General features: G+C 47.3%; 1 protein-coding gene across 3 annotated transcripts in view; it reads left to right on the forward strand.

The window, feature by feature from the left end:
• Positions 1-263: 263 nt before the first annotated feature.
• The window catches only part of LOC146384752 (glycine receptor subunit alphaZ1-like), a 50,939-nt gene continuing 25,129 nt past the window's right edge, over positions 264-26,073 (forward strand). The window contains exons 1-3 of one of the 3 annotated variants that reach the window (XM_084929816.1): positions 264-652; positions 16,266-16,402; positions 18,217-18,284. In XM_084929816.1, the coding sequence (XP_084785942.1) occupies positions 588-652; positions 16,266-16,402; positions 18,217-18,284 (270 nt within the window). In that variant the 5' untranslated portion in view covers positions 264-587. Of the gene's footprint in view, positions 653-12,819; positions 13,464-16,265; positions 16,403-18,216; positions 18,285-26,073 lie in introns of those variants that run through there. The other 2 variants (XM_084929814.1, XM_084929815.1) reach the window with 2 other exon arrangements.

Genomic DNA, 26,073 nt, shown 5'->3' on the forward strand with positions numbered 1-26,073 from the left:
TCTCCAAACTCCTGCTCAGCAGAGCAGAAAGACGATGAACCAGAGACAGATGGAGCCAGGAGAGGAGGGGGGGGGGCAGCAGGGAGAGAAGAGGAGGAGCAGGGGAGGAGGGGAGGAGGAGGAAGAGGAGAGGAGGAGGAAGAGTACAAGAGGGCAGGAGGGGCAGGAGCAGGAGGGGAGGAAGAGGAGGGGAGGAGCAGGGGGAAGAGGAGGGCAGGAGGAGCAGGGGGAGGGGGTAGACACATACAGGCGGAGATGAGAGCGGTAAAGACGCCACTCTGGCTGCAGCTCGCGGGCTCCTGGTGTCAGACACGATTGGTCGAGCTGCCTGCCACTCACGTAATCCGGAGCGGGGGCGGGGCTTGGTGCCCCGTGCCTCGCGAGGGCACAGAACGAGCCCAGAGCGGGTCTGCACAGCTGCGCGCGCTGTCCGCGGTGATGGGACCCAGCGGAGCGCGCTCCGTTTCTCCGGCATGTGCGTGAGCTTTCCCCCGCGTGGCGTGTGAGCACAGTTGGAGCGCGAGCGCTGTTCGCGGTGCTGAAAGCATCCAGAGGCGCGAGGACAGCAGCGCGAGGCTCTGACCGGCATGAGGAGGAGGACGCTGTCCGCGGCGGGCTGCCTGCTCGCGTGGCGGGTAGTGCTGCTGCTCAGGTACGACCCCCCCAACCCCCCCTTACCTGTGTGAGGCACGCTGAGGACTTCCTGTTGGAGTCACAGGTGCTTCAGGATGGAGCTGAACTTCAAACTGTTTGAAATGTTCATGTGTGAGAAACGTGGCTGCTGATGCATTTATTTTAATGTTTTTATTTTATTTTATATCTGTTTAGTTTTATTTTATTTTTATCGCTGATGTTTTCTGTGTGAAGTCTCGTCGGTATAATTTGCTGGGATCAGGGTTATCAGTGACTGCGTGGGCAGAATGATCCTCGCCTCCGCTCGCGCCCATGTGTCACGTGACAGCTGACTGATTGAGGAGCCTGGAGTGGCTGAGCACGTGCACGTGATGATGCTTGTCCTGAAGCAGCTGTTAGTCCAGTAGGTTACCTGTGCAGGTAAAGGCGTTAATTATTAGTAGTAACCCGATCCTGTTGTGGGTCTGCTGTGGAGGCAGCAGTCTAAGCTGCTCCCTCTCTGAGACGCTCCTGGCTCAGGAGGCACCAGGACGCCTCAGCTCCTCTCTGAGCCCTGACGACGCTCCGAGAGTGAAAACGTGTCGCTTGTACCAGATTTCATTGATGTGGTCAGTCAGCAGAGATGGTAAATGGCCTGTGTTTGTACAGCGCTTTACTAGTCCCTAAGGACCCCAAAGCGCTTTACACATCCAGTCATCCACACATTCACACACTGGTGACGGCAGCTACATTGTAGCCACAGCCACCCTGGGGCGCACTGACAGAGGCGAGGCTGCCGGACACTGGCGCCACCGGGCCCTCTGACCACCACCAGTAGGCAACGGGTGAAGTGTCTTGCCCGAGGACACAACGACGGAGACTGTCCGAGCCGGGGCTCGAACCGGCAACCTTCCGATTACAAGGCGAACGCCCGACTCTTGAGCCACGATCGCCCCAGATGGTGGGCGATGGTGAACCCCAAACACTTGAACTCCTCATCTTAGAGCAGCGGCCTCAGACTGGGTGGTGCTGATCCTCATCGCAGCTGCTTCACGCGCAGAGCTGCAAACTGTGATCAAGCCAACAACTGACTCGCTCCGCCCCTTCACTGCGCCTAAAATTCTGTCCAGAAAATCTCACAGCTACTGTTTTAATCTGCAAGGGAGCGATGGCAGGCTGCTCAAGGCTGACGTGGACTTCGTATCTGCGTGTCTGTGTCTATACGGTCTGTATGATGGCCTCTTTACCGTCCTGTGGTGTGAACATGTGTAAACGTGCTCATCGCTGGCTGAGTCCACGATCATGTGACCACATCTCTGAGTCACACATGCAGGGATCAGAGCGTGCACTCGAGGGACAGCCGTGGGACAAATGACTCCTTTTATAGGACGCAGTTTGAGTCTGCTTTACAGTTTGTTCACTTCCTGTTTGGATAATTAGGCACAGTGATCAATATCACCAAACAGTAATGTGACTGATCGTGACCTGGCGTAACTCTGAGGCTGCCCCTCAGAGTCTCACCAACTGGGTCAGTCCTTCAGCTCCGGCGTGACTCATTAAACTCTCTTCAGTCCCAGTTAGTTTCCAGCCAATCTGCTGACAGCACGCGCTCACGGGCCATCCTCGCTCTGCAGGAAGCGCTCCTGAATGAAACGTCGCTCACACAGACAGCGAGGTCTGTCCGAGGAAACAAAGTCAGAGGAGGTTTGAGAAGCTTGAGCCGTCAGTGCTCTGATGGCTTCCTGTCAGCCAGCCTCGGGTCCTGACCGCCAGCAGCCTCGATGATTGAGCCCAGGGAACGAGCTCACGTTCAGCTTTCAGCGCTCCGCTGTGACAGCAGTGTGGCTGCACATGAGGAGCTCAGAGTTTATTTGCCTTTTCACTTATTTAAAGACCGAAGTACTGGTCCTGGATCAGTGTCCAGGTTTGCTGTAGGCCGGCACGTAACCCTCACATATTTATGACTGTGAGTCTTCAATGGTGATTCTTCATTTTTATTGATTTCTTGTAAGTTTACAGCGTTAATCTCAGCTCATTATCCCCTTCCTCCGTCTCTCTCTCGATGTAAGGAGTCACGCTTTTGTTCAAACCTGCTGAGCCTGAAGATCGACGAGTCTGGAAAACTGTCACATGATCCCGGTGCAGACCGGAAAAACCCTCAGACAGGAAATAAAATATTCACATTCAGTTTATTCTGCGTGAAATCGAGTAAATGCAAACTGAACGTTAGAGCCACATTTAAGGTGTCAAGTGTCGCACCAACATGTAAAAACCATTCCACCTTAAAAGTGGGTAAAAGCTGGCACGGTGCCTCCTTTCAGCCTCTTTTCCTTTGGTCGTGCTATTTAAATTACCCTGTTTATACAAACTCAGTGTTTCCTGTGGTTGTTTCAGATTAAAAGCTTCTCTGTGTTTCACATATTTTTCTTAATAAGGCTTTTATTGTGAAACATTTAAAGAGACGTGTCAAAAACTCAAAGCAGTTTTAACTTGAAGAAATATCAGAATACTGATGAGCGGGGCAGTGGTTACAGGAAGAGGAAGAAGAGGATGTCGAAGCTTTAATCTTCAGTCTAAGATTGAATCATGGGGTCGGTTAGCCTATACTGGACTAATGTGTGCAAACTGGGCCTGAGGTCACACAGCTTTGGGAGTGAGCCACGACTCAGCTGTGGCTGACGCTTCGACGCTCTCCGCTCGTTCAGCAGCTCGTAGAGCCTCCTGTAGCAGCAATAACCTAAAGTAACGGTTTTATTCTCCGTTTCTCACGTGGACACAGATTTTCACGCACGCGTCTTCACAGCGTTGCTTCAGTTCACTGAGGTTGATGCGCGGCTGTCTGAAGGTCACACGCTGAGGTCTGGACCGGACCGTCGCAGCAGCTCGGCGGTCCAGGACAAACATCTGCAAACGTCAGCCGTGCTGCCGTGTTCTTCCCAGAGAGGAGAGGCTTTCTCCTGCAGCCCTTCCAAACCAGCTTTAACGTTAACCTTTAGCGTGCTAACTGAGGCCTGTAGAGTCTGAGCTGGAGCTCTCTGGCACGATTGCAGCGTGGTGTGAACACGTGACTGGATAATGGATATCACATGACTGATATTGGTGTAACTGTAGCTCCTGGTTCTGGTGGAGATGTGGATTTACAGTGGATCTGCCTTCCGCGATGTGAAACTTGAGGCTCGTGAGATTTTGTCTTTGAAACCACAAATAGTTCCTGTGAAGTCAGGCTGAGGCCGACTGATACTAAAGCGATTTCCTGTTCTGTCGCGTCGACTCTTCCTCCTCCCGCAGCCTCACATCCTTTATTAATGAGCCAACTTTTAGATGGAGATACTCTTCTCTGCATTTTTTATTATCAGCTCTGGAATGAAAACAATGGCGGTTTCCCAAAAGTTTGAGCGAGCTGCGCATAAAAGGCTGAACACAGGAGATCAAAGCTGCGGTAAATCTTCTTACAGGGTCACGGATGGATTCAGAGACAAAGTTTAACAGGCTTACGGTCCGTCACTCAAGAGCGCTGGATGGGCCGTCGCTCCTGCTTAATACCCAAAGGTCTGCTTTGTCCTTTTCCCTCCCTGCCTGATATCGCACAACAGAGGCTGAAATATTAGAGCAGGTTTTCCTACCTTCACCATCTCTGTGGGCGACCAAGGGGAACACTTTACACTGACAGGTCCACTACTATAAAAGCTGTTTCAGGGAATTGAGTAGCTTTTTCCTTAATTTCCATAATTTTCCTGCATAATGCAGTAAACATGTAACTCCTGCAGACTCTTTAATGTTTCAGTACTCGCTGCTGTCTCCGCGCTCCGTTACAAGCCTCCGTGCTTTGTCACGATGACTTTTTCTGCACTCCGAGTGTTTCATGCAGATACTGGAAAAGAAACGTCCATCTTTTCCACGGGACGCACAGAGATCTGATAACTTTGCATGGGTGGATGAAAAGGACGGAGGTCACGGTGGCCTGAACGCTAATACGAACACAGGAAGCCATCATGTAATTTCAGTCCAGCTGTCGGGAAGAATGACATTAAAACAGCTGTTCTGTGTTATTGTGACAGTGACAGTGTGTCGCCGTTCCTCTGACTCACAGCCTGTATATAAACACGGATGACGCGTCGCTGCTTTACATTAGCGAGGCCCAAATATGATGGAAATGGGCCGTGTCATCTCGCACCGGGGAAGTCGAGCTTATAAAACCCACAGAGTTAACTAACAAACTGCAGCCGCCTCCCTGACGCCCAGAGCACAGCAGAGCGTCCACGGCAGGGCGCCGCTCACATTATTATTAACTGAACTGTAAAAATACTGATGTGAACAAAATCAATCAAAAGAAGTTATGTTCTGGAACATTTTAGGTGCATTATATTTTTAGTGTCATGAGGCGTGTTTTTAAACCTTCCCCGACTCCACGCCTCTGAACTCCTTCCAGTTTGACCCGTGTTGCTTCAGCTCAGCTTCAGTGTCATTTTGAGTGACAGGATAAACTCTGCAGGAAGGAGTGGGTTTGATAGTGAGTGAAGATCGTGTTGGTGTCACCAAAAACCCCAGAAACTGTCAGGTGAGTGGATACACCAGGTACCCCCCAGCTTCAAACCGGCTCAGTGACTCCGTCCTCAAGAAGCCGGCCGGTCTCCAACCCTCCTCTCCTCAGGAAAGCGCCGTGTCCACCCATACAACGATCTTCTCATTACTGCTGACTCTGGCCACATCCTCGTCCTTCAGCCTTTGACACGTTCCTCACAACGTCCTTCAACTTGCTCACTGTCCTGTTTGGGTTTTGCACCAGAGAGGCTCCAGAACTCAACGACATGCACTCAGCCCTGGGGTCACGTCACCCCCACCCTCACAGATCTCCACTGACTTGTGGTCAAGTCACCACATCACATATACGACCCTTTTGCTCGCTTGTAAATCTGTCAGCGACCCGGCCCTCAGCACCTGTCTGACCTGCTGCACCTGTACACACAGTCCTCTGCCATGGGTCTGCTTCCTGTCCCATCCACAGAGCCTTCGGTGGGGCGGCCCCCACCCACTGGAACTCCACAACGCCTCATCGCTGGACTCAAAACTCACCTCTTCCACAAAACCTTCGGACCTTGTTGTTCATAAATCGTAGTTGGCCCTCTTGAAAGATGCTAAACGAATCTAAATGATGATGATGATGACGGTGATGATGATGGTGATACAGTTCAGCGCTGACGTTCAAACACGAGTGAGTTCGTCCGTGTGCGCTCTCTGCTGAGTTTGTGGTGACCAGTGTTGGTCAAGTTACTTGAAAAAAGTAATCAGTAACTAATTACTGATTACTTCCCCAAAAAAGTAATCCCGTTACTTTACTGATTACTTATTTTCAAAAGTAATTAATTACTTAGTTACTTAGTTACTTTTTAAAAACACGATTTACAACCTGAATAGGTGATAAAGTGATAGATCTTTCAGCCCAATTCTACTTTTTCTGCATAATCCATCACAAAATGTAATCAAATGGAAAAGTCTCTTTTTAAAACTTGTTTTATTAGTTTTAATCTTTTAACTTTATGCATCAAGCAAAGATTTAATTATCTGCAACATTCTCTGACTGGAAGAAATTAGTTTAACATTTAAACCTATTTTCTGCACATTCCAGCACATAAAATAAAATAGTTTTTGTGTTTACACTCAGTTCTTCAAATAGATGCAAGTAAAACACAGCAGAAAATAAATAAAATCAAAGACTAGCGGTCCTGTTGCTCTATTTTCACCTGTATAGCAGGAGTGAGGCAGGCGGAGGTTTACCCTGGTGCAGGTGAGCCGCAGCGGTCAGTGGAAGAATCCGCGAGTTTCTCTGTGAGTTTCCCATCACGTGGTAGCTACTCGGTGCTTTCTCTGAAGTTTAGGGGTTTTTTCGCTGTAAAAAGAAGTTTTCTTCCCACGCACAGCGGACGCTAATGTTTTTGTCACTTTTTATGGAATCTAACTCAAAGTAAGGTCAGTACTTCCACGCTTTAAACGCTGCACGCTCATACTCTCTCCGCACTCGTTATATGATCCATTGTTGATCTGCACACAGCTGTTGTCACGAACGTCGCACTCGCTTACGTCACTGTCATGAGACATTCTCACAAAAAAATCACGGTTTGAGTAACGCAGTAACGCAGCGCTCCTACGGGAAAGTAACGGTAATCTAATTACCGTTTTTGCAATAGTAATCCCTTACTTTACTCGTTACTTGAAAAAAGTAATCAGATTACAGTAACGCGTTACGCGTTACTGCCCATCTCTGGTGGTGACAGTAACTAGTCTGAAGTTTTAATGGATCCAACGTTCATTTTGGTCCCACTGAAGTCAACAAGCCGATAAAGCAGAATATTTACTCCTGTAATGCGTCGCAGCGCTTCTCCGTGAGCTTCTCCGTGAGCTTCTCCGTGAGCTTCTCCGTGAGCTTCTCCGTGAGCTTCTCCGTCCAGTTTAAGAAAACGGCCTCAGGGTTCAGATAGGACCTCGCTAACGTGTGATCGACTCTTCAGGCAGCTTCTGAAATGCAGAATTGGTGCAAAGCTGCACATGGAGAAGACCTTAAAGGGGAGGTTGGCCGAATTTCATGTTTTCATTAGCTGAGCTACAGGACACGATGAATGTCCTGAATGATTCCCAAGTTCCTGCTTCAGATTTCGTCCATCGTCATACCCCGTGGAAATGTCAAGTTTATTTACGTTTGTTCTGACTTTATGCTTTTCTCCCTTAAACATGCTTCTTAATATGTAGTTTATACTTGCTTCAAAGGCTGCTCTAAGTGTATATACAGAAACATGTCATGATGGTTTATGTCAGCCCAAGGAGGATGTCACAGGAAAATAGTCGACACTCCAGAAACCGTTCCCGAGGCTCCACGTCGGGTTATCTCTTGCATTAGCACGAGGGAATTGCTGCAGAGCTACTTCATGAAGTCGGTGTTTATCTCCCATTTCACAGCTCCTGGGAGTTCATAATTCAACAGTCCAGCTGCAAAGATGCAAATATACACAGATACAGAATGAGATCATCTGAGTGCAGATGGCACCAAACACGATGAAACATAAATCAAATCAAATTCAAATTTTATTTGTCACACACACACAACCATACACAGTATGACATGGGGGTGAAATGCTTGCAGCTGTACAATGCCCGACCATTAAATGACAGAAAAAAAGTTTTACAAAATTTACAAATTAACTTAGGAATTTACAGTAAAGAATGTGCAAATAGCAGAAGAGATTATAAAGATTATAAAGATTATAAATTATTTCACATATTTCACCTGCAGACGTGCTGCAGAAAACGCTGCTCCCAGGTTTTAATGTGTGTTTCCTGTTAATCAGACAGCAGCTGTCATGATTACATTAATGAAAAACACAAAGGAGCACATCCTCTGCCCCTGTACACGCCCCCAGTCTATCTACACAAAGACCTAATGGCTTCCTCCTTTCCCCCTTTCTTCACCTTTCCACCGAGTTTCCTCAAATGTGCCCACGTCACATGTCGTCCTTGGTGACCAATCACAACCTGTTGCTAAATAATGTGACATTTCCAGATGCCAGTGGTCGATGTTGGTCCGTTGTGTCAGCGTAGCTTTGTGCCGGTTAACCCTCACTGATGGTGAGTAAACCATTTAAAGACTTATTTTGTGGCTGTGGCTAAAAACCATCACTGCCATCCCATTTTATGATCAATGCAAACGCAGTAAATATTAATACACAGCATCAGGATGCACATTCAGACGTGAAGCACACATTTGTATGTCGTTAGTGCATGTCAGAAAGAGGCACAAGGTACCTTAGAGATGATGCAGAAGCTCCTTGAAGTTTTAGGATGGCTCCAAAAGCTGCAGTGGCAGCTGAGCGTGTGCAGGAGGGTTTGTTCGGTTTTGTGCAGAGAAGCTCGTTTCCTGTGCCCTGCCTTGCTGTTACCCACAGTCTGTGGACGAGCTCAGCTCTCGCCTCATCGCAGAAGACTGCTTAGTGCACACCAATGTCAGAGAATCAATATCAAACAGTTTCAGTGACCTTTGACCTAGCCCACCCCCGCATGCTCACGATGCATTGGGTGAAATTATGGGTTCTCCGAAGATGCTCCTACGCGTGGACTAGAGGAACCGGGGATTGAACCGCTGACCCGTGGGTCATGACCCAGCTACGAGTGAGTGAAACTGGGGGAATAACCGGAGTCACAACCCCGAGTGTGGGGTATAACAGCGATAAGTGTGTGTGTCCGTGGCCTGCATGACAAATATGAGTGAAACAACACTTGTTTACTGCTGAAGGAAGCATGTCGCAGTTAAGTGGTGCTGCGGCTGGTTGTGTGTACGTGGTGACGGGGGCGGTCTCTACGCTAAGTGAACATTTGGCCGAGGGCAGCAGTCGACCCCGTCCCTGTCACGGCACCGGGCTGTCCTCGGCTGTAATGCCAGAAAAGACCCCAGGGGGAGCTGCAGAACATACGTGTTCATCTAGCAGCTAATTAGTATGAACAAGTTCTACAGCGGCAAACGGACCAGAGAGGCTTCAAATTAACACGAGAGACACGAAGAGAGGAGCGTAGGCGGGAACTGTTTTCACCTCACAGCGGGGTCAAGTGTCTGCAGACGCCTCGGTTCACAATCACGTCAGACCGGCTCTGTGGCTGCGAGGCCCGAGTTACGAGAAGGCCAGACGCAAGCATGCGAAAGAGGAACGCATGCTTCCACGCCGTGTCCCCCAAAACAAACTGAGGCGAGTCACATGACTCGGTAAGCCCCTCCTCCTGGTTTGTCCCATATTTATTGATGCACTCGCCGACTCACCAAACTAACCGATGTTTTTATAAAAGTGACGACCTCATTCCTGACCTTTAATGACTTTTATGGAAAATGAAAAATTCCTTTTCAGAGAGAATGAATGTGTTTATCAAGAACAGGGGAAATATGACGCCTCAGCCAGATAACGCAGAGCTCAGAGGGTTTACATCACGCTCGGCGGTTATCAGGATGCTTAGTAATGCACCTCTGGAGTGGAGCGCCACACGGTTTAAAATATTAACCAACCAGATGTGGCTCTGCTGGTATTGCTACTAGAAAGAGGCAGCGTGGCTGACGGTGTACGATGGCGGCTGTAACACACAAACACGCTCCGGCAGGTTCGTGATTATTGGAGGATGAGCTCTAATTTTGCATGAATACTGTAGTGGTGCTTATCAACGTCAGTGCTCAGAGGCCAGCCCTCCAGACGAGCCGATCCAGCTGTTCGCGCTGCAGTGGGCGGGTCAGAAATAGCCTGCAGCTGTGGTAAATGACAGGGCGATCAGATACTCAGAATCTGAAGAGCAGTGCTGGCAGAACTGAAGAACCAGCTGTACACAGAAGTGCTAAAAGGACAGGCCACCGGCAGACGCCATAATTACGTCACGTGCAGGTAAAGCAGAAGACAGACCTGCATTCATATTTCAGGCCGAACATCGGGCCCAGTTTGTTTGTTCCTCAGCATGAAGGAAGTCGTCCGTGCAGGATGGGTGTTGTTCTGCTCGGACGTCGGCTGAAGTGCAGGAGACGCCCACAGAAGTGAGTTCTGGTGTTTGTGGGACCTGCCTGGCGTCAGCAGCAGCTACACGGCACTAAATCATTTCTAAACCCTCGATTGGTTTCAGCAACATGATAACAAAGAGTCTGACGAGCTTGGAGCTCAGGTTGGCTCAGGTCACAGACGCGGTGAACACATCAGCAGGAAGGCGTGGAGCGCTCACAGTTTAAAGGGTCGATCTGAGTGGCGTCTCTGTGAATGCCGCAGTCCCTGCACTCTTTGTCCTTCTTTTTCAAACCAAAGCACTCTGCCTTCATTTCTTCCGCTCCCTCTGCTCGTCTTTATGTTGGAAATCACTGCTCTGGACACGCTCGTCCTTTCTCTTCCTCTCTGATGGTTCCTGTCGTCTTTGTTGGATGATTTGGTTTTGTTCGCCGTGCTCAGCGGTAGCGTCGCTGTGTTTCTCAGACACCCGTTTTTACTTCCTGTCTTTATGCAACCCTCTGGGTGTGAGACCACCTGAAGAGGCAGCGAAGGGAGCAAATATAATGTGGAGTGCTGTTAAAACATAAACTTTATTCAGCAGTGGCCTCAGGGCGCTTTATATGGTAACGTGGAGACCCGACAGTAATACCAATGGGATGAAGTGAACACAGAAAAGAAAGGCTGGCTGTAAATGTGGGATTGACTGGCGCCTCATGTGGACACCAGAGGAACTGCAGACTTTATCAAAACATGATTTTTTTTATTTGACTAAAACATCAAATGACATGACTGCGTCACACTCATGCTCAGTTAGATTTAAGGTGCTCGCAGCAGATTGTTGTCAGGTTCACTGTGTTGGGCACATTTTAAATATGCTTAAAGCATAGTGGTGTCACTGGATTTTAGCTGACATTATGATGTAATTAAATTTACCTACAAACCCTTACCTGTAGGTTCACTAATATAGTGAGATAACGATCCAACATTTACAGGACAGGAAGTGATAAAGAAATAATTCTACTGTAAGTAGTTTTAAGTAGCGTGGCCCCGCCCCTCCCTGAGCCTGGTGCTGCCGGAGGTTTCTTCCTGTTAAAAGGGAGTTTTTCCTTCCCACTGTCACCAAAGTGCTGCTCATAGGGGGTCATATGATTGTTGGGTTTTTCTCTGTGTGTATTATTGTAGGGTCGCCCTTACAGTATAAAGCTCCTTGAGGCGACTGTTGTTGTGATTTGATGCTGTATAAATAAAACTGAACTGAATCAAAGCAAACAGAATTGGCCCATCGTGCAGTATAAAAGTTATTTAAAATGACTTACAGTATAATTGTTCCTCCTGTCTTGCATTGTTGCTGCCTTATTCTCGTGTCCCGGAGCGTTTGTACGTAAATATAATTACTTTATAATTTCAATGCCCTTTGTGCACCTTTGTGCTGCCAACTTTTAAAATCACGAGTCAGCTGATGATTTTGAAGTCCTCGTTGTTTTTCACAGCCCACACACCGGGATGACGGATTACTGACACTTTGTCGTCAACGTTATTTTCCCGTTTTGCTGCGAGTGTCTCTCCTGCCGTGCTGACGGAGACGGGGCGTTACGTAATGGGAGGGATAAGTCGAGGTCTCCCAGCCGCTCGGTGCGGCCAGATGCAAAGGGCCTCTTCTCTCTGTCTCTTCGTGTCGGCTTCACGGAGCCGTGTTGTTGCATAATCAGAGAGCTAGTTATAAATAATTCTGTCAGCGCTTCGAACCGATCCTCACCAGGACGCTTTTTAGCACCGTGGTGGGTGAGAGCGGGTGACACGTCGTTAGGATGTCCAGATGAGTGCAGATGTTGAACCCTGTGGGGTTTGTGGGAGCTGCTGCCTCCATAAGAAACATCTGCAGCATTTCACCGTATGGTTGTTTACTGGGCAGAAATACAGACATGCCGTGCACGCTCTGCTCCAACGCTGCCAGGTACAGAAGGATATCTCCAGCAGCTGACCATAATCCGTCAGCTGATTAGTAGGGCGGGATCAATATGAGCTCAGTGCCTCTGTGACCAGCAGGTGCAGGAAGGTTTACGTCATGTATGCGGGATTTCTTCTTCCCTCAGCTCTCTGCGTGTAAAACTTTGGATTTTCGGCACATGGAGGCTGTTGCCATGTGGCTGCAGCCACTCGTGAAAGAGACGCGAGTGTCAGGCTTTCTGAACTCCTGAGAAGCTCCGCCTCTTTTTATACCTGATAACTGTTTATGATTACGGCCAAATGATAAAATGTCCCTCCAGCTGTTTTATTTTTAGTAACTTTTGTTGCTTCTTTAATTCCCACTGATGGAATGTTCAAATCATTACATCCTATATTTATGCTTTTCACACATTCTGCCAACTTTTTCGGGTTGCGGTTAAATGTGCAACGCGTGTCATGATGCATGAGTAACAGGTCAGTATAATCAGCAGGGAGTGTTTCTGATTGGCTGAATCTCCACCAGCTGGCAGTCTCACCGAGTTCTGGGTGAGACTGCCAGCTGCAGGACTCATCGATCAGAGACGAGCTTCAGAGTATAATAGAGTGTGTGTGTGTGTGTGTGCGTGTGTGTGTGTGTGTGTGTGTGTGTGTGTGTGTGCGTGCGTGTGTGTGCGTGCGTGCGTGCGTGTGCGTGTGCGTGTGTGTGTATGTGCCAGTTATTGAGCAGCTCACTTTAAATGAATGCTGTCTGAATTACAGTAAACATATTCAGCTGCTCCCTGGAGGTTCCTTTTGCATGCGCGATGGTGCTTCCAGATTAAAGGCTCATCCATTATTGATAAGGATCAGCTCTTATGCTGTGCCGTCTCCATCACTTGTTACTGTCCTGTTGTGTTTCAAAGCAGCAGAAAGCCAGAGGAGGAGGAGGAGGAGGAGAGATGGTGAGAGGTGGAGTTGTGAAGAGAGGCGAGGCGAGCAGAACCAAAGATTGGGAGAGGTATCGCTACAGCAACCTAAGCAGCTTAACGTCTGATTGAAGATGCTGCAAGCCGACAGCTGAGCGTGTCACTGTTAGCGGTACGGTCCAAAGAAAGACGCCGGGTCACACGATGATTCTGCAGCGCCTGTGGGCACGTGCACAGTTTTGGGTTTAATGCACCTCTGTCTCTGTAAAAACGGTCCTCTCCCATCTTTAGCCTGCGTGGCTTCAATCCACAGCTGGATGTTGGAAGGCTGGCGTGCAGACAAGGAACCGAGAAATGTAATAAGTTACCACCGTCAGACGGCCCCTGATGGACCTGAGACACACACACCGTACATGATGTTTTCATCTCTGTTCAGACTGAAAGCCTCAGCTTTGGTGTGTTGGTTTTATTTGCAGCTGGAGGCGTCACACCTGGCTGACAGGTATGATGTCACACAGACACCTGCTGGTCACTAACATCTTTTAACATCCTAGAATTTAATGGTGCACCAAACTGGAGCTCTGCCTTAGACGGTGTGTTGGTGCAGTTGTGCTGTTAACATGTGTCGTCTATGGGCCTGACTCCCTGCTGCCTCTGGTGGACATCAGAGGAACTGCAGGTGCTTCAGCTTGGCTTCATGCTGCAGCTGTTTGGTATAAATTCAGTGAACGCTACCTGAATGCTGACATGTGGTGTTTTAATGTCGTATGAACTATTATAGAAGTTATTAAAGAAACTATTCCTGCAAACAGGCGATGATACGGTCGGCCTCAGTTTGTGATTTACGTGACCTGACTGAACAGTGAGAGGAGGCTGCTGACCTGCTGCTGTTTTCTTTTTGTGTCTGAGGTCTAAATGTTGCTCTCGTCTCCCTCAGCTCATTTCAAATGAATGAGTTGCAAACTGTTTGTCCTCATGCCTTTGCTGTCGCTGCTGCTGCATCTTTATTGGAGGAGCTGAAAGCGCGATCGAACCCACGGTAAACAACCACGTTGTGTCTCTGAGACTGTGGAAGCTTCGTCCCCGCTGGGCTAAATGGAAGCTAATCCAAATGCCACGGTGAAGGTTGATGATCCTGAAACTACACTTGGATGTAGCTGTGTGTGTGTGTGTGCATGTGTGTGTGTGTGTGTGTGTGTGTGCGTGTTAGACAGTATGACCCATGTTGTGTGCAGAGTTATTTTTGGATATGTTCCCTCTTGTCCCAACTGACAAACACACACATGCACAGGAGCAGTTTCAGGATCATCAGGCTTTACCTTGGCATTTACTACCCATTCACCCCAGAGTACACACACAGACACACACAGACACACACAGACACACACAGATCTGTATAGTTAGTGTTAATTTAATGCTAGCAGTGATGATTGTAATTAACTGTGATTAACATGACGATATCCTGTGACATTAATGGGTCTGCAGCACACGCATACATCACTTACATGAGAGGACAGCTCATCAGCCAACACACATCTCACGCAGTGTTAGAGGAGCGCACTGAGCAGCTTTGCTCCAAGTGTGCACATGCATAATAAATACATAATAAACTCAGTAATTCAGTGAATTATTGACTTTATTCTATCACTTTGAAATTGTAATATAATTGTCGGACACTCTGTTGCTACAGTAACGTCACAGCAGCCATGTTATTGGTCACATGATGCCATTAAAAACGCTCCAACAGCACAAACACGTCCAGAGGTCCAGTAGACGTGAAGCTACAGCTACCTGTGTCACCATCCACCTGTCAGTCAAAGAGGCCACGCCCCCTAAAATAAGCCTTAATACGATTTAAACAGGTGACTTATATAAATACATGCCCGGATGTCCTGAAGCTATAGATCAAGAATTTTATAGTTCACTAAAACTAGATGTGAATAAAACTTTTAGTTACATTTATTGAAAAACTAGACTTAAAATAATTGTTAGCTTTAGGCCAGTAAGCTGAAGACCCTACGATAATACATACAGAGAAAAACCAACAATCATATGACCCCCTATGAGCAGCACTTTGGCGACAGTGAGAAGGAAAAACTCCCTTTTAACAGGAAGAAACCTCCAGGAGAACCAGGCTCAGGGAGGGGCGGGGCCATCTGCTGTGATTGGTTGGGGTGAGAGAAGGAAGACAGGATAAAGACATGCTGTGGAAGAGAGACAGAGGTTAATAACAGATATGATTCAATGCAGAGAGGTCTGTTAATACATAGTGAGTGGGGTAGAAACACCCAGTGCATCATGGGAATCCCCGGCAGCCTACGTCTATTGCAGCATAACTAAGGGAGGATTCAGGGTCACCTGGTCCAGCCCTAACTATATGCTTTAGCAAAAAGGAAAGTTTGAAGCCTAATCTTGAAAGTAGAGATAGTGTCTGTCTCCTGAATCCAAACTGGAAGCTGGTTCCACAGAAGAGGGGCCTGAAAACTGAAGGCTCTGCCTCCCATTTTAAATACTCTAGGAACAACAAGTAGGCCTGCAGAGCGAGAGCGAAGTGCTCTAATAGGGTGATATGGTACTACAAGGTCATTAAGATAAGATGGGGCCTGATTATCTGATTAACTACAGCTGTTCTGGGGTTGCACAGTTTTGCCTTTAGTTTTTCTTCATGTGGTAAAAATTGCTGTCACAGCTTCACCGATGATGATTTTATGGACGTGATGTTTGTTTTTTGTTGTGATAAGTCCTAAAAACAATAATACTTAAAAAGACTAAAACTGAAAGTAACTAAACTGAGTTAAAAACAAAGATCAGGTCAAAGCTGTAGTTAGTCTGCTCCTGTATCAGGCTGTAAACATGTTAACTCTGGGCTCGCCTGATTGGTTTATTCCCACAAACACATCTGGACCAGCTGCTGTGTCATCACTGCAGACTCGTCTGTGTCTGTGACGTTAGAGCGGTCAGATCCTTTCGTACACGCTCTGCAGACGATCACAGCGCTCCACAGCGTGTGGTTTCCACCATTTCCTGCAAAGGTCAGAGAACAAATGTGAGTATAATGTGAAAGCTGATCAGAAGTGACACGGTCAGCGACTCCCACGGTTCAGCTGCGTGTCGCTGCACTGAACTTTATTGTGGAGGGAGCTTATTGGAGGCGTCGTCCTCGGCGTGTTTGAATCTGCTGTCCAATACTCATCGAGTGTCAATAAGTGGAGTCAGATTCATAACGTAAGCGTTTAATGTTGGCAGAGAAGTAAAGTCCTCGTGCTGCGGCGATGCCGTGACCATTACGTGTGCTGTGTTTCAGTGACAGCGTGGCTCGATGTAAGGAGCTGGACCATGCTGTGAGGACACGCCAGGTCCCGATGTCTCCCTCTGACTTCCTGGACAAACTGATGGGGAGGACTTCTGGCTACGACGCCCGGATCAGACCGAACTTCAAAGGTAACTACAGAGACGTCCGTGTTTACTGCAGGAAGTCGTTTGGCCTGTGAGGAAACGTGTTGACGCGTGGCGGGCCGAGCCACTTGATGCAGACGGCTCCCGGCGTTCGTGACTGAACTTTGAATCAGCTCCACGTCTGCAGCTCCGGCTTCACAGCAAGCCGGCTAAACATTCATGATTACTGATTATGAAACACCTGCAGCCGTGTCACCTCCACTTTCTCCTCCTTCAGACGCAGAAACACACCAAGCTGCCACAGCCGTTAGGACACACACAGCGCCTGATTTTATTCATGCGCTCCACATTAGTTCATATCCAAAAACTGTTCTAACAGCGACTGCTGCAAAGAGAATAAATAATATTACTGGAGAGCGCATTTCCACCAATCAGAGAGCGTGTTTGTGTTTGTTTCCACGCATGGAGGAGGACGCTCATCCTCTGTCAGAGTCTGTCAAGCCTACAAATGAGTGAGAAGCACAAACGTCTTCTCTGTTATGTGAACATCACACACATCTGCAGAGACATGAACATGGAGGTGAAGGCGGGACTTCCTGTTGAAGTAAAGGTTAATTTACAGTTTAATGTAAACTGGATTTAAAAAGATGTTGATGATTCACTTTCTGCCTAAAAGAAGAAAAACATGAGAATAATTTGCATTTCGTGTCTGGCGTGTCCCACAGCTTCGGTCTGTCTGAACTAACCTCAGACTGATGTGAAGTCTGAAATATTTCTCACTGATTGTTCAGTCACGATTAAATAAATGATGAGTTTCAAGTCTTTCCTTTGACTTTCATAACTTCCTGCAGTCGCACCTGCGCTCTTTTGCACTGTTTACTCATAAAAACTCATAAAAACTTCTGCAAATCTGACACAAAAACAGTGATTTTGATTTAAAAAAGCACTTCTGAGAACATGAATGTATGTGCTGCGACAAACGTTTGCACAAATGTTCAGAAGCTTCACTAAAACCTCCAAAGCTCCTGAACATCAGAGCAGACAGGATGTAAACCACAACTGGTTGGCCCGGGCATGCGATCACTAGATGCTACTTGTAGTTCTTTTCACACATTCCTCCACCCGTTGCTGTGCAGCTAAGACGGAGGCAGACGTGCTGGACGCATGCTTCATGGTTCAGCCCAAACCTGCAGTGCTTGCCCCACGGCTGTGGTTCAACGGCTGCAGGCACGACTTAAAACACGTAATCCTTCATACGCTCAAGTAACGTTTTAGTATCTCTATATATAATGTGTAAACACACACATGTGTCGAGTATTCATATCTTAGTGAGAACGTCTAACCCTGAACCTAACCATCACCTGTAACTGTAACCCTGACACTAAACCACATTTAGAGTCTAAAAGATGCCTTCAAACTTGTGGGGACCAGGACCCCACAAAGATATGAATACACACACACACACAGGCTCACACACACACACACACAGGCTCTCACTTAACCTCAGGTGCAGGTCTCGAGAGCAGGACTGAGATTTATCTCTAACACGAGTAATTCATGATAAGCATGTTGGAGCTGAGTGAGTGGAGCAGCCACGGGTTGGATGAGCGAGCGCGGCGAGTCGCTGGCCTGAGGAGAATGCGAGGACTTGGTCCTGTGCAGCTGTTGGCAGCTTCCCCCAGAAGTTGGAACAGGAAGGAGACACAGGTTTAGAGAGCAGTGTAAGCAAGCAGACGTAGACTGACTGTTACTGGCTGAACTGGTGTACATACACCAAAACCAGTCCTGTAATCAAACACACACAGGAGGGAAGAGGTGGGCGGAGGATGAAGCTGACGTATGTCCTTGTGTCTCGGCAGGTCCTCCCGTCAACGTTTCCTGCAACATTTTCATCAACAGCTTTGGCTCCATTGCTGAGACGACCATGGTGAGTAACAGCTTCATGTTTTTAAAGCAGTCATAAACATATTGTAGCTTCCTCCACCTCTCAGGAACCGAGCTGGCTGCATTTCTCTGGAACACTGGACACCGTCAGGTGTTGCTGCTGCACTTTGCAGCGTGTGTTAAAGTCGCCGTTCGTCCTTGACTGCTCGATAGAATACATGAGTGCGCAGGGCCGAACGCTCGGCGCACGGAGAGGAAGCTGTCGGGCTTATTCAGCTCAGACATCACCAAACGCACACCGAGGGCAGTATTAGTAATTTAAGCCTTTCATCACTTCCTGATTAATGAGTATTGTCGGCATGTTCTCAGTGTGCAATTTTTCAGTGTGCACGCTCAAACCACGATCCACAGGTCAGAGGTCATCGTTCTCTAAAAATGTTTGACCCGTCTTCATCACTTCCATCTCTGTACCAAATCACAGCCACAGTCAGGACTCCCACAGAAGTTAGGCCTCTGTGTAATCAGGATTCATGAGTCTCACTCAGAAAAGATCCTTTTATTGTTTTAAGTCCAATCAAACGAGCTTCAGTGTCAACAAGAGCTTTCTCAGTGAGACGGTGACTAACCAGAGCAGGTCTGTGTCTGTGCTGGGAACACTGGGAGCTGGCTTCGCTTCAGCAGAAGGGTCCTGATGATGTGATTACTGTGAGCTGCGCTCGCTGCCAGGATGATCCCACCCTGCTGCGGTGATGCTGAGGTCCGGGCTCTGCAGGGTTGCTTTCACTGCACTGGCGCTGTGTGAAACACCAAGCCTCTGCCAATCAGAGGCTTCCGTTAGGCTCCCTGTTGTCGTCCGTCTGAGCTCTGCAGCCTTCTGTCTTCAGTCTCTGTCCCCGGTCCTGGTGTCACGCTCACGCGACGTAAACAGAGTCTCGCTGTGCGTTACTTCCTGCTTTATTTTGTTAGTCTCCTGTCTCGTGTGAGGCAGTTTTGCTTGTTCTGTGTCGTTAGTTAGATTTAGTTCACCTGAGTTCTCAGGTGTGCTCAAGCCCTCAGTGTCCTCCAGCTGTGTGTCCCGTCTGTTTTGTTTCCTGTGATTTCTGCTCAGTGCAGTTCCTGGTTTCTGTTAAAGCTGTTTTGTGTTCTGCAGATGGGTCCACGTCTGCCTGCACACGGAGCGTATTTTCCAGTAGCTGATGTCCAAAGAAGGAGAGCTGGAGAGCTGCGGCTCAAGGCCACCGTAGAAAACATAAAACTGTCCGGCTCCTGTGCAGCACAGTGTTGTGTGATAAGAGGATTGTATATGGTAGTTAACTTGTAATCAGTATTTAAAGGTCAAATAATCAGTTAAAGAAAAGCTTCGAACTGCGAGCGGACAGGAAGTCACGGTGACGAGTGGAGACGATGACAGAGCGAGGCAGACAGAGACAGAAATCAGAAGAGACAGACGAGCAGACAGGAATAGCAGATGTGCGCCGCAGGCATTTACCGAGTCTGACAGGAAATACTTTAAAGTGACGTGAAGGCGGTCCGCCGTGCACGTGAGCTGCTTTGTACACCGATACGATACACGCACACAAACGCGGCTGCAGACCAGGATCAGGTTTCGTGGTCTCGCTGCGCCGACACTTCAGAGCGTCCGGTTTGAATGTCCCCGAATGCTCCGTGCGATGCACGTGGCCTCTAACGTTCAGGCAGTAAAAGCATTTTTTCATCAGTTTTGTAACCTGTGAAAGTCACTCCAGCTCCTCCAGGATTTAGGAGTGCTGCAGAGCTGTCCCACCCTGTTAGGAGTCCCCCCGCCCGGCGGCAGGCGGCAGGACAAACAAGAGTGCACTCGAGGAGACGCTGGTGGAATAAAAGTAGCTGTGATTTCTTCCAGGATGTCGTGCATTCATACTTTATCAGCTAAGACATAAATTTACAACAACCATGGTGATTTCTTTCCCCTTAAAACACAATGCATATTCAGAACTTCACTCTGCAAATGTAGTATTAATATTTATTTTGGTTTGTCTGTCATTAAAAGCATCCGTGACATCACGACTCGCTGCACGCAAACAATGCTCAAAGTCAGAAAACATATTCAGAGAGTAAAAGCAGGAAGAGGAAACAGGAAACAGGAAACAGAGTGGGACTCCTGCAGCAGCAGCAGTGCTGAACCTTTCTCATCCCTCATCATGTAAAAACTGCTGAAAGCCTTCAGGCTGCTGACAGGTGGCCCTGAGTTATGCTGCTACAGGCTCAGGCCGCTGGGGGACTACCCGTCATGCACGGGGCTTTTCTTTTCACACTTCATGTTTTTCACGTTATTAACCTTCATCCTTTTTGATCTGTCCTCGTCTCCCCTTTTCTCGTCTCCTCACTCCAACTGTTGGAGTTTCTTCCTGTCAAAAGGGAGTTTTTCCTTCCCGTTGTCACCGATTGCTGCTGCTACGGGGTCATGTGATTGGACTGTCTGCTTATCTGGTTAACAGTTAAAGTGATTACTAATAAAAACTGAAGCACTTGATGGAAAAAGCAAAAACGCTGCCTCATCTGCTCGTCACAGAGCCGGTCTCTGTGGGTTTAAAACGAGGGAGGGTTGCTTTAGGCGCCTGTAAACCCACAAACGTCTGAGACTTTACATCTGTAAATATAAGGAATGAAATATTTCTGTGGTCTGAACTGCTCTGACACCGGGTCACTTCCTGTGGTGTTCCTGCATAATTATCTGAGCAGAGCTGGTCGAGATCCGCGGAGCGCTCTCGGAAGATGGATGGACGAGCTGATGGATGACTGAAGCGACAAGGTCTAAGTGCTTTGTGCACTGCTGGGAGCTGCTCTGATGGAGCCCTGTGTGTGTGTGTGTGTGTGTGTGTGTGTATGTGTGTGTGTGTGTGTGTGTGTGTGTGTGTGTGTGTGTGTGTGTGTGTGTTTTCCTGCTGTGTGACAACTGTCATGAGAAATTTCATAATGTACGATATTGCTTTCATTTGACTTTTATTATTTATCTGACACACCTGAATTTTTATGATCGTGTGTGTGTGTGTGTGTGTGTCTGTGTGTGTGTGTGTGTGTGTGTGTGTGTGTGTGTGTGTGTGTGTGTGTGTGTGTGTGTGTGTCACTGTATGGTTTATTGCAGTGAGAATGACTGAAGCTCTGTGGCTGCCTCGGTCATGAGGAGGGGAGCAGCTGTGATGTTTTCCCTGATGGAGAGCAGTTTGTTCAGTGACCTCTGACCTTAGCTGACTCAGATGCCAGTGATGGCTCCAGCTCCTCACCCATGTTTTCACAGTGTTAGTCGCAGTTGTTTTCCTCTGGAAGGCGACCACTATGGGCTCAAAATGTGGTCATAAATATTTTGTACTTGTAAAAAAGATTTGTGTGTGCGTAAAAAAGATTTGTGTGTGGACTTAGCCCAAAAAACCCTGCAAGTTACAAGTACGAATTTTGACCCGATTTTTCTTCCTTTCATCTGATTGGTCAATGTCATGTCAATCACAAATGTAACAATCCAATCAGAGAACAGATGGGTTTGGCTGTCGGAGGGGCGCTTTTTTGAACTGCAGGTCCTTGAAGGGTGATACAGTTTGAAGCTGGAGGATCTCTATATAAATATCCGATAGCAGCTAGGTCCCCTAACTTTCAGCAGCTGTTGAAAGGATAAAGTTGTGCTATATCAGTGGTTAGAAATACCATTATTACTTTAGGATTAGTTTAACACAAAGTCAGGGCTGACCCGGGACTTGCTGTGAGTCACAGTGCGCAGCATAAAAGTCCTTTCACATCAGACGCAGGATGTGCTGCTAATGCTAACTGCTAACTAAAAGCAAAGGATCCAGAATTTGTTGCTGGCTGCTGGGCTCTGTGGGTTTTTGCAGCAGCTCTACCTGTACTAGATGCACCTGCTCCTTGTCTTTTCTATCTCTGACTTTATGTCCTCTACAAGAGTTTCTGTTTTTTTTGCTGGTTCTTCAAATGTTCAATAAAAACATGTATGCTAATTCATAACGAAGAAAGCTTTGTAATGAAGACTGTCATTTCCAAAACACTGCCCGCCCCCACCCCGCGGTCCGCAGCGCTGTTGAAAAGGCTGTGGAAGTCCCTGTATTAAACACGTAGACCTGTGACACAAAAATCACCAAACTCGGACGACCACAGACTGTTTTCCTTCGTGGTGATGAAGGAAAACGCTGGGTTGGTATGTAAAAGGGCATTTATTCCCTTCAAAGACCTGCAGTTCAAAAAAGCGCCCCTCCAACAGCCAAACCCATCTGTTCTCTGATTGGATTGTTACATTTGTGATTGACATGACATTGACCAATCAGATGAAAGGAAGAAAAATAGGGTCAAAATTCGTACTTGTAACTTGCAGGGGGTTTTTGGGCTAAGTCCACACACAAATCTTTTTACACATACAAATCTTTTTTACAAGTACAAAATATTTATGACCACATTTTGAGCCCATAGACCACGTTCTCTTTTGTCCTCCTGACATTCAGGAGAAGGTGATTTCTGACGGACGTCTCCACCGAGCTCCTCAGCAGCTCCCTGCACTCTGTAATACAGCGAGCCTCTGCAGGGTCACCAGCGAGCATGATTCAGTGTTTGGGTCGCTGGAGTGTTAGGAAGTGGTTGGGCATTGAAGACACTGGAAAACTAAAAAAACATGATTCCCATCAAGCAAGAACCAGACTGTCCACCTCCGTGATATGTGACCTTCTGATCAACACATTTTTATTTTTTTATGTGGACTCGTTGAGTTTCTAGACCTTTTATCGCGTCTGTCCTCTTCACACGTGGCGCTAGGACACCACGCTCACTGGACGTGAAAACATGAAGCAGAGATGTGCAGACGTATGTTAAAGCTGCTAATCCAGCGAGAGATTTGGAAAACTGAGCGTTAGATCTAAAATCAGCTGATGGGGGGCGTGGTCAAGCACAGTTTAATCTGGTATCCGTAAAGAGGAAGAAGACAGGGCAGCCATACTTCAGGTCAGGATTCAACCATCGCTCCTTTCAAACAGCTGAGCGCTAACCGGCTGAACACGTCCACCTCTGCTAAGAACCCCAGAACGATAACTGGAGCAGAAACTGGGAGGGCGGTGATCGCACTGATGAGGGTCGTAAACACGTTCATACTGAAAAGTTCAGCATCTGCATTTCTAGGAACATGTAGACCTTCAGCACCGGTACATCTGAACCCAAAGTGCCCAGTTTGTCTTTGGATCGCTGTCAATAAAGTTCATCAAACATGTCACAGCTGCCCTAAATCAATATTATTGGTAATTACCAAAATCACTCTTTATATTTCTGAAACAGTTGATGCAAGAGCGTGTCCAGACTCTTCAATCTAAATAATGTTTTTGATTCTAAAATATAATTATTGCTGTTGTTTCCATGGATTTAAAAAAAGCAGAAAAATGTGGTTGAATTAGTGATAAATATCTTTCATTACTAAAGAAAACTTATAATGAATTCAGGTTGAGACGTCTCGCTCTTGTTCCGAGCAGTAAAAAGAGAAGTGACTGTACAGGAGAGGGTGGACGTTACAGCGCGTCGTGATGCTGGACGCTCTCTGAGACTAATAGCGTGAGACATGAAGTGTCCTCGCTGTGCGGTCGAGTACACTTCAGAGTCGAGGGAGAGACGGGTACTTAGAGAATGCACCGAGGACAAGGCGGAAAACGCAGGCTGACGGAGGCAGATGTCAGGAAACTCAAGAATTTAAATACTAGAGACAGAAGGAAGTCCACTGCTGACCTTCAGGCAGAGATCAGAGTCTGACAAAGTCTCCAGTGTGAGTAAAAGCAGACGACTGAACGAACCAACAAACAGCTGCTAAGATGCCATTATTCATCCAGAAAAGCCTCAGATTTCTCAGTGCGCATCACCAGACTGTAGATGACTGGAAGGAGCTACTCTGGATGGACCAGTCCAAGTTTGAACCCTTCGGTTTATGTCTGCTTTGAATGGAGAACGTTGGATGCTAGATACACCACACCCACACCGAGCGAGGACCACCAGCTCCACATCTTGGTGCATCATGCAGTCTTTTCTTAACTAACAAGATGATGACCCCAACCATTCTTTAAAGCTGTGCAGAGACTCTTTGAGCAGGAAAAATAATCTAGAGTCCTGGGACTGAAGGACGGGCCAATTCAAAGTCCCGCTCAATGCTGTTGATCAGATCTGGGATTTAGTGGATTCAACGATGGATCGCACCAAAGTTTCATTAGAAATTAGGCTCTAGGAACAGCTGGGAAGTCTTCAATATTCAATAGCAAAACAGAAGGAAAACTACTTAAAACAATACTGATAACAAGGAAAATGAGGCCTTGAAAATACATATTATTCTTTGGTTATCATGTGTGAATAAGGACATTTTAGTAGTTTCAGTTTATCTTACTAATAAATAATAATATAGCTGTTGTTTTAAACAATTGTTTGACAGATTTCTAAAATATTTGTTAAGTAATGGATGCATGCATGAATGGATGGATGGATGGATGGTTGGGTTGATGGATGGAAGGATGGATGCATGATGGATGGATGGATGGAAGGATGGGTTGATGGATGGAAGGATGGATGCATGATGGATGGATGGAAGGAAGGATGGATGGATGCATGCATGCATGATGGATGGATGATGATGGATGGATTGATGAAGGATGGATGGATGCATGATGGATGGATGATGATGGATGGATGGTTGGGTTGATGGATGGAAGGATGGATGCATGATGGATGGATGGATGGATGGTTGGGTTGATGGATGGAAGGATGGATGCATGATGGATGGATGGAAGGAAGGATGGATGGATGCATGCATGCATGATGGATGGATGATGATGGATGGATTGATGAAGGATGGATGGATGCATGATGGATGGATGATGATGGATGGATGGATGCATGCATAATGGATGGATGATGATAGATGGATGGAATGATGAAGGATGGGTGGATGCATGATGGATGGATGGATGGATTGATGAAGGATGGATGGATGGATGCAGGATGGATGGATGGATGGATGGATGGATGCATGATGGATGGATGGATGGATGCATGATGATGGATGGATGGAATGATGAAGGATGGATGGATGGATGGATGCAGGATGGATGGATGGATGGATGGATGCATGATGGATGGATGATGATGGATGGATGGATGGATGCATGATGGATGGATGGATGGATGGATGCATGATGGATGGATGGATGGATGATGATGGATGGATGGATGGATGATGGATGGATGATGATGGATGGATGAATGATGAAGGATGGATGGATGGATGGATGATGGATGGATGGATGGATGCATGATGGATGGATGATGATGGATGGATGGATGGATGGATGCATGATGGATGGATGGATGGATGATGGATGGATGGATGATGGATGATGATGGATGATGGATGGATGGATGGATGGATGCATGATGGATGGATGGATGGATGATGGATGGAGGATGATGGATGGATGAATGATGAAGGATGGATGGATGGATGATGGATGGATGGATGCATGATGGATGGATGATGGAATGATGAATGATGATGGATGGATGGATGCATGATGGATGGATGATGGATGGATGGATGATGGATGGATGAATGATGAAGGATGGATGGATGGATGATGATGGATGGATGAATGATGAAGGATGGATGGATGGATGGATGATGATGGATGGATGAAATGAAGGATGGATGGATGGATGGATGATGGATGGATGGATGCATGATGGATGGATGGATGATGATGGATGGATGAATGATGATGGATGGATGCATGATGGATGGATGATGGATGGATGGATGATGGATGGATGAATGA

The sequence above is a fragment of the Perissodus microlepis genome, chromosome 6 (genome assembly GCF_051167445.1).
Source record: "Perissodus microlepis isolate ML-2025 ecotype Zambia chromosome 6, ASM5116744v1, whole genome shotgun sequence".
Classification (NCBI taxonomy): Eukaryota; Metazoa; Chordata; class Actinopteri; order Cichliformes; family Cichlidae; genus Perissodus; species Perissodus microlepis.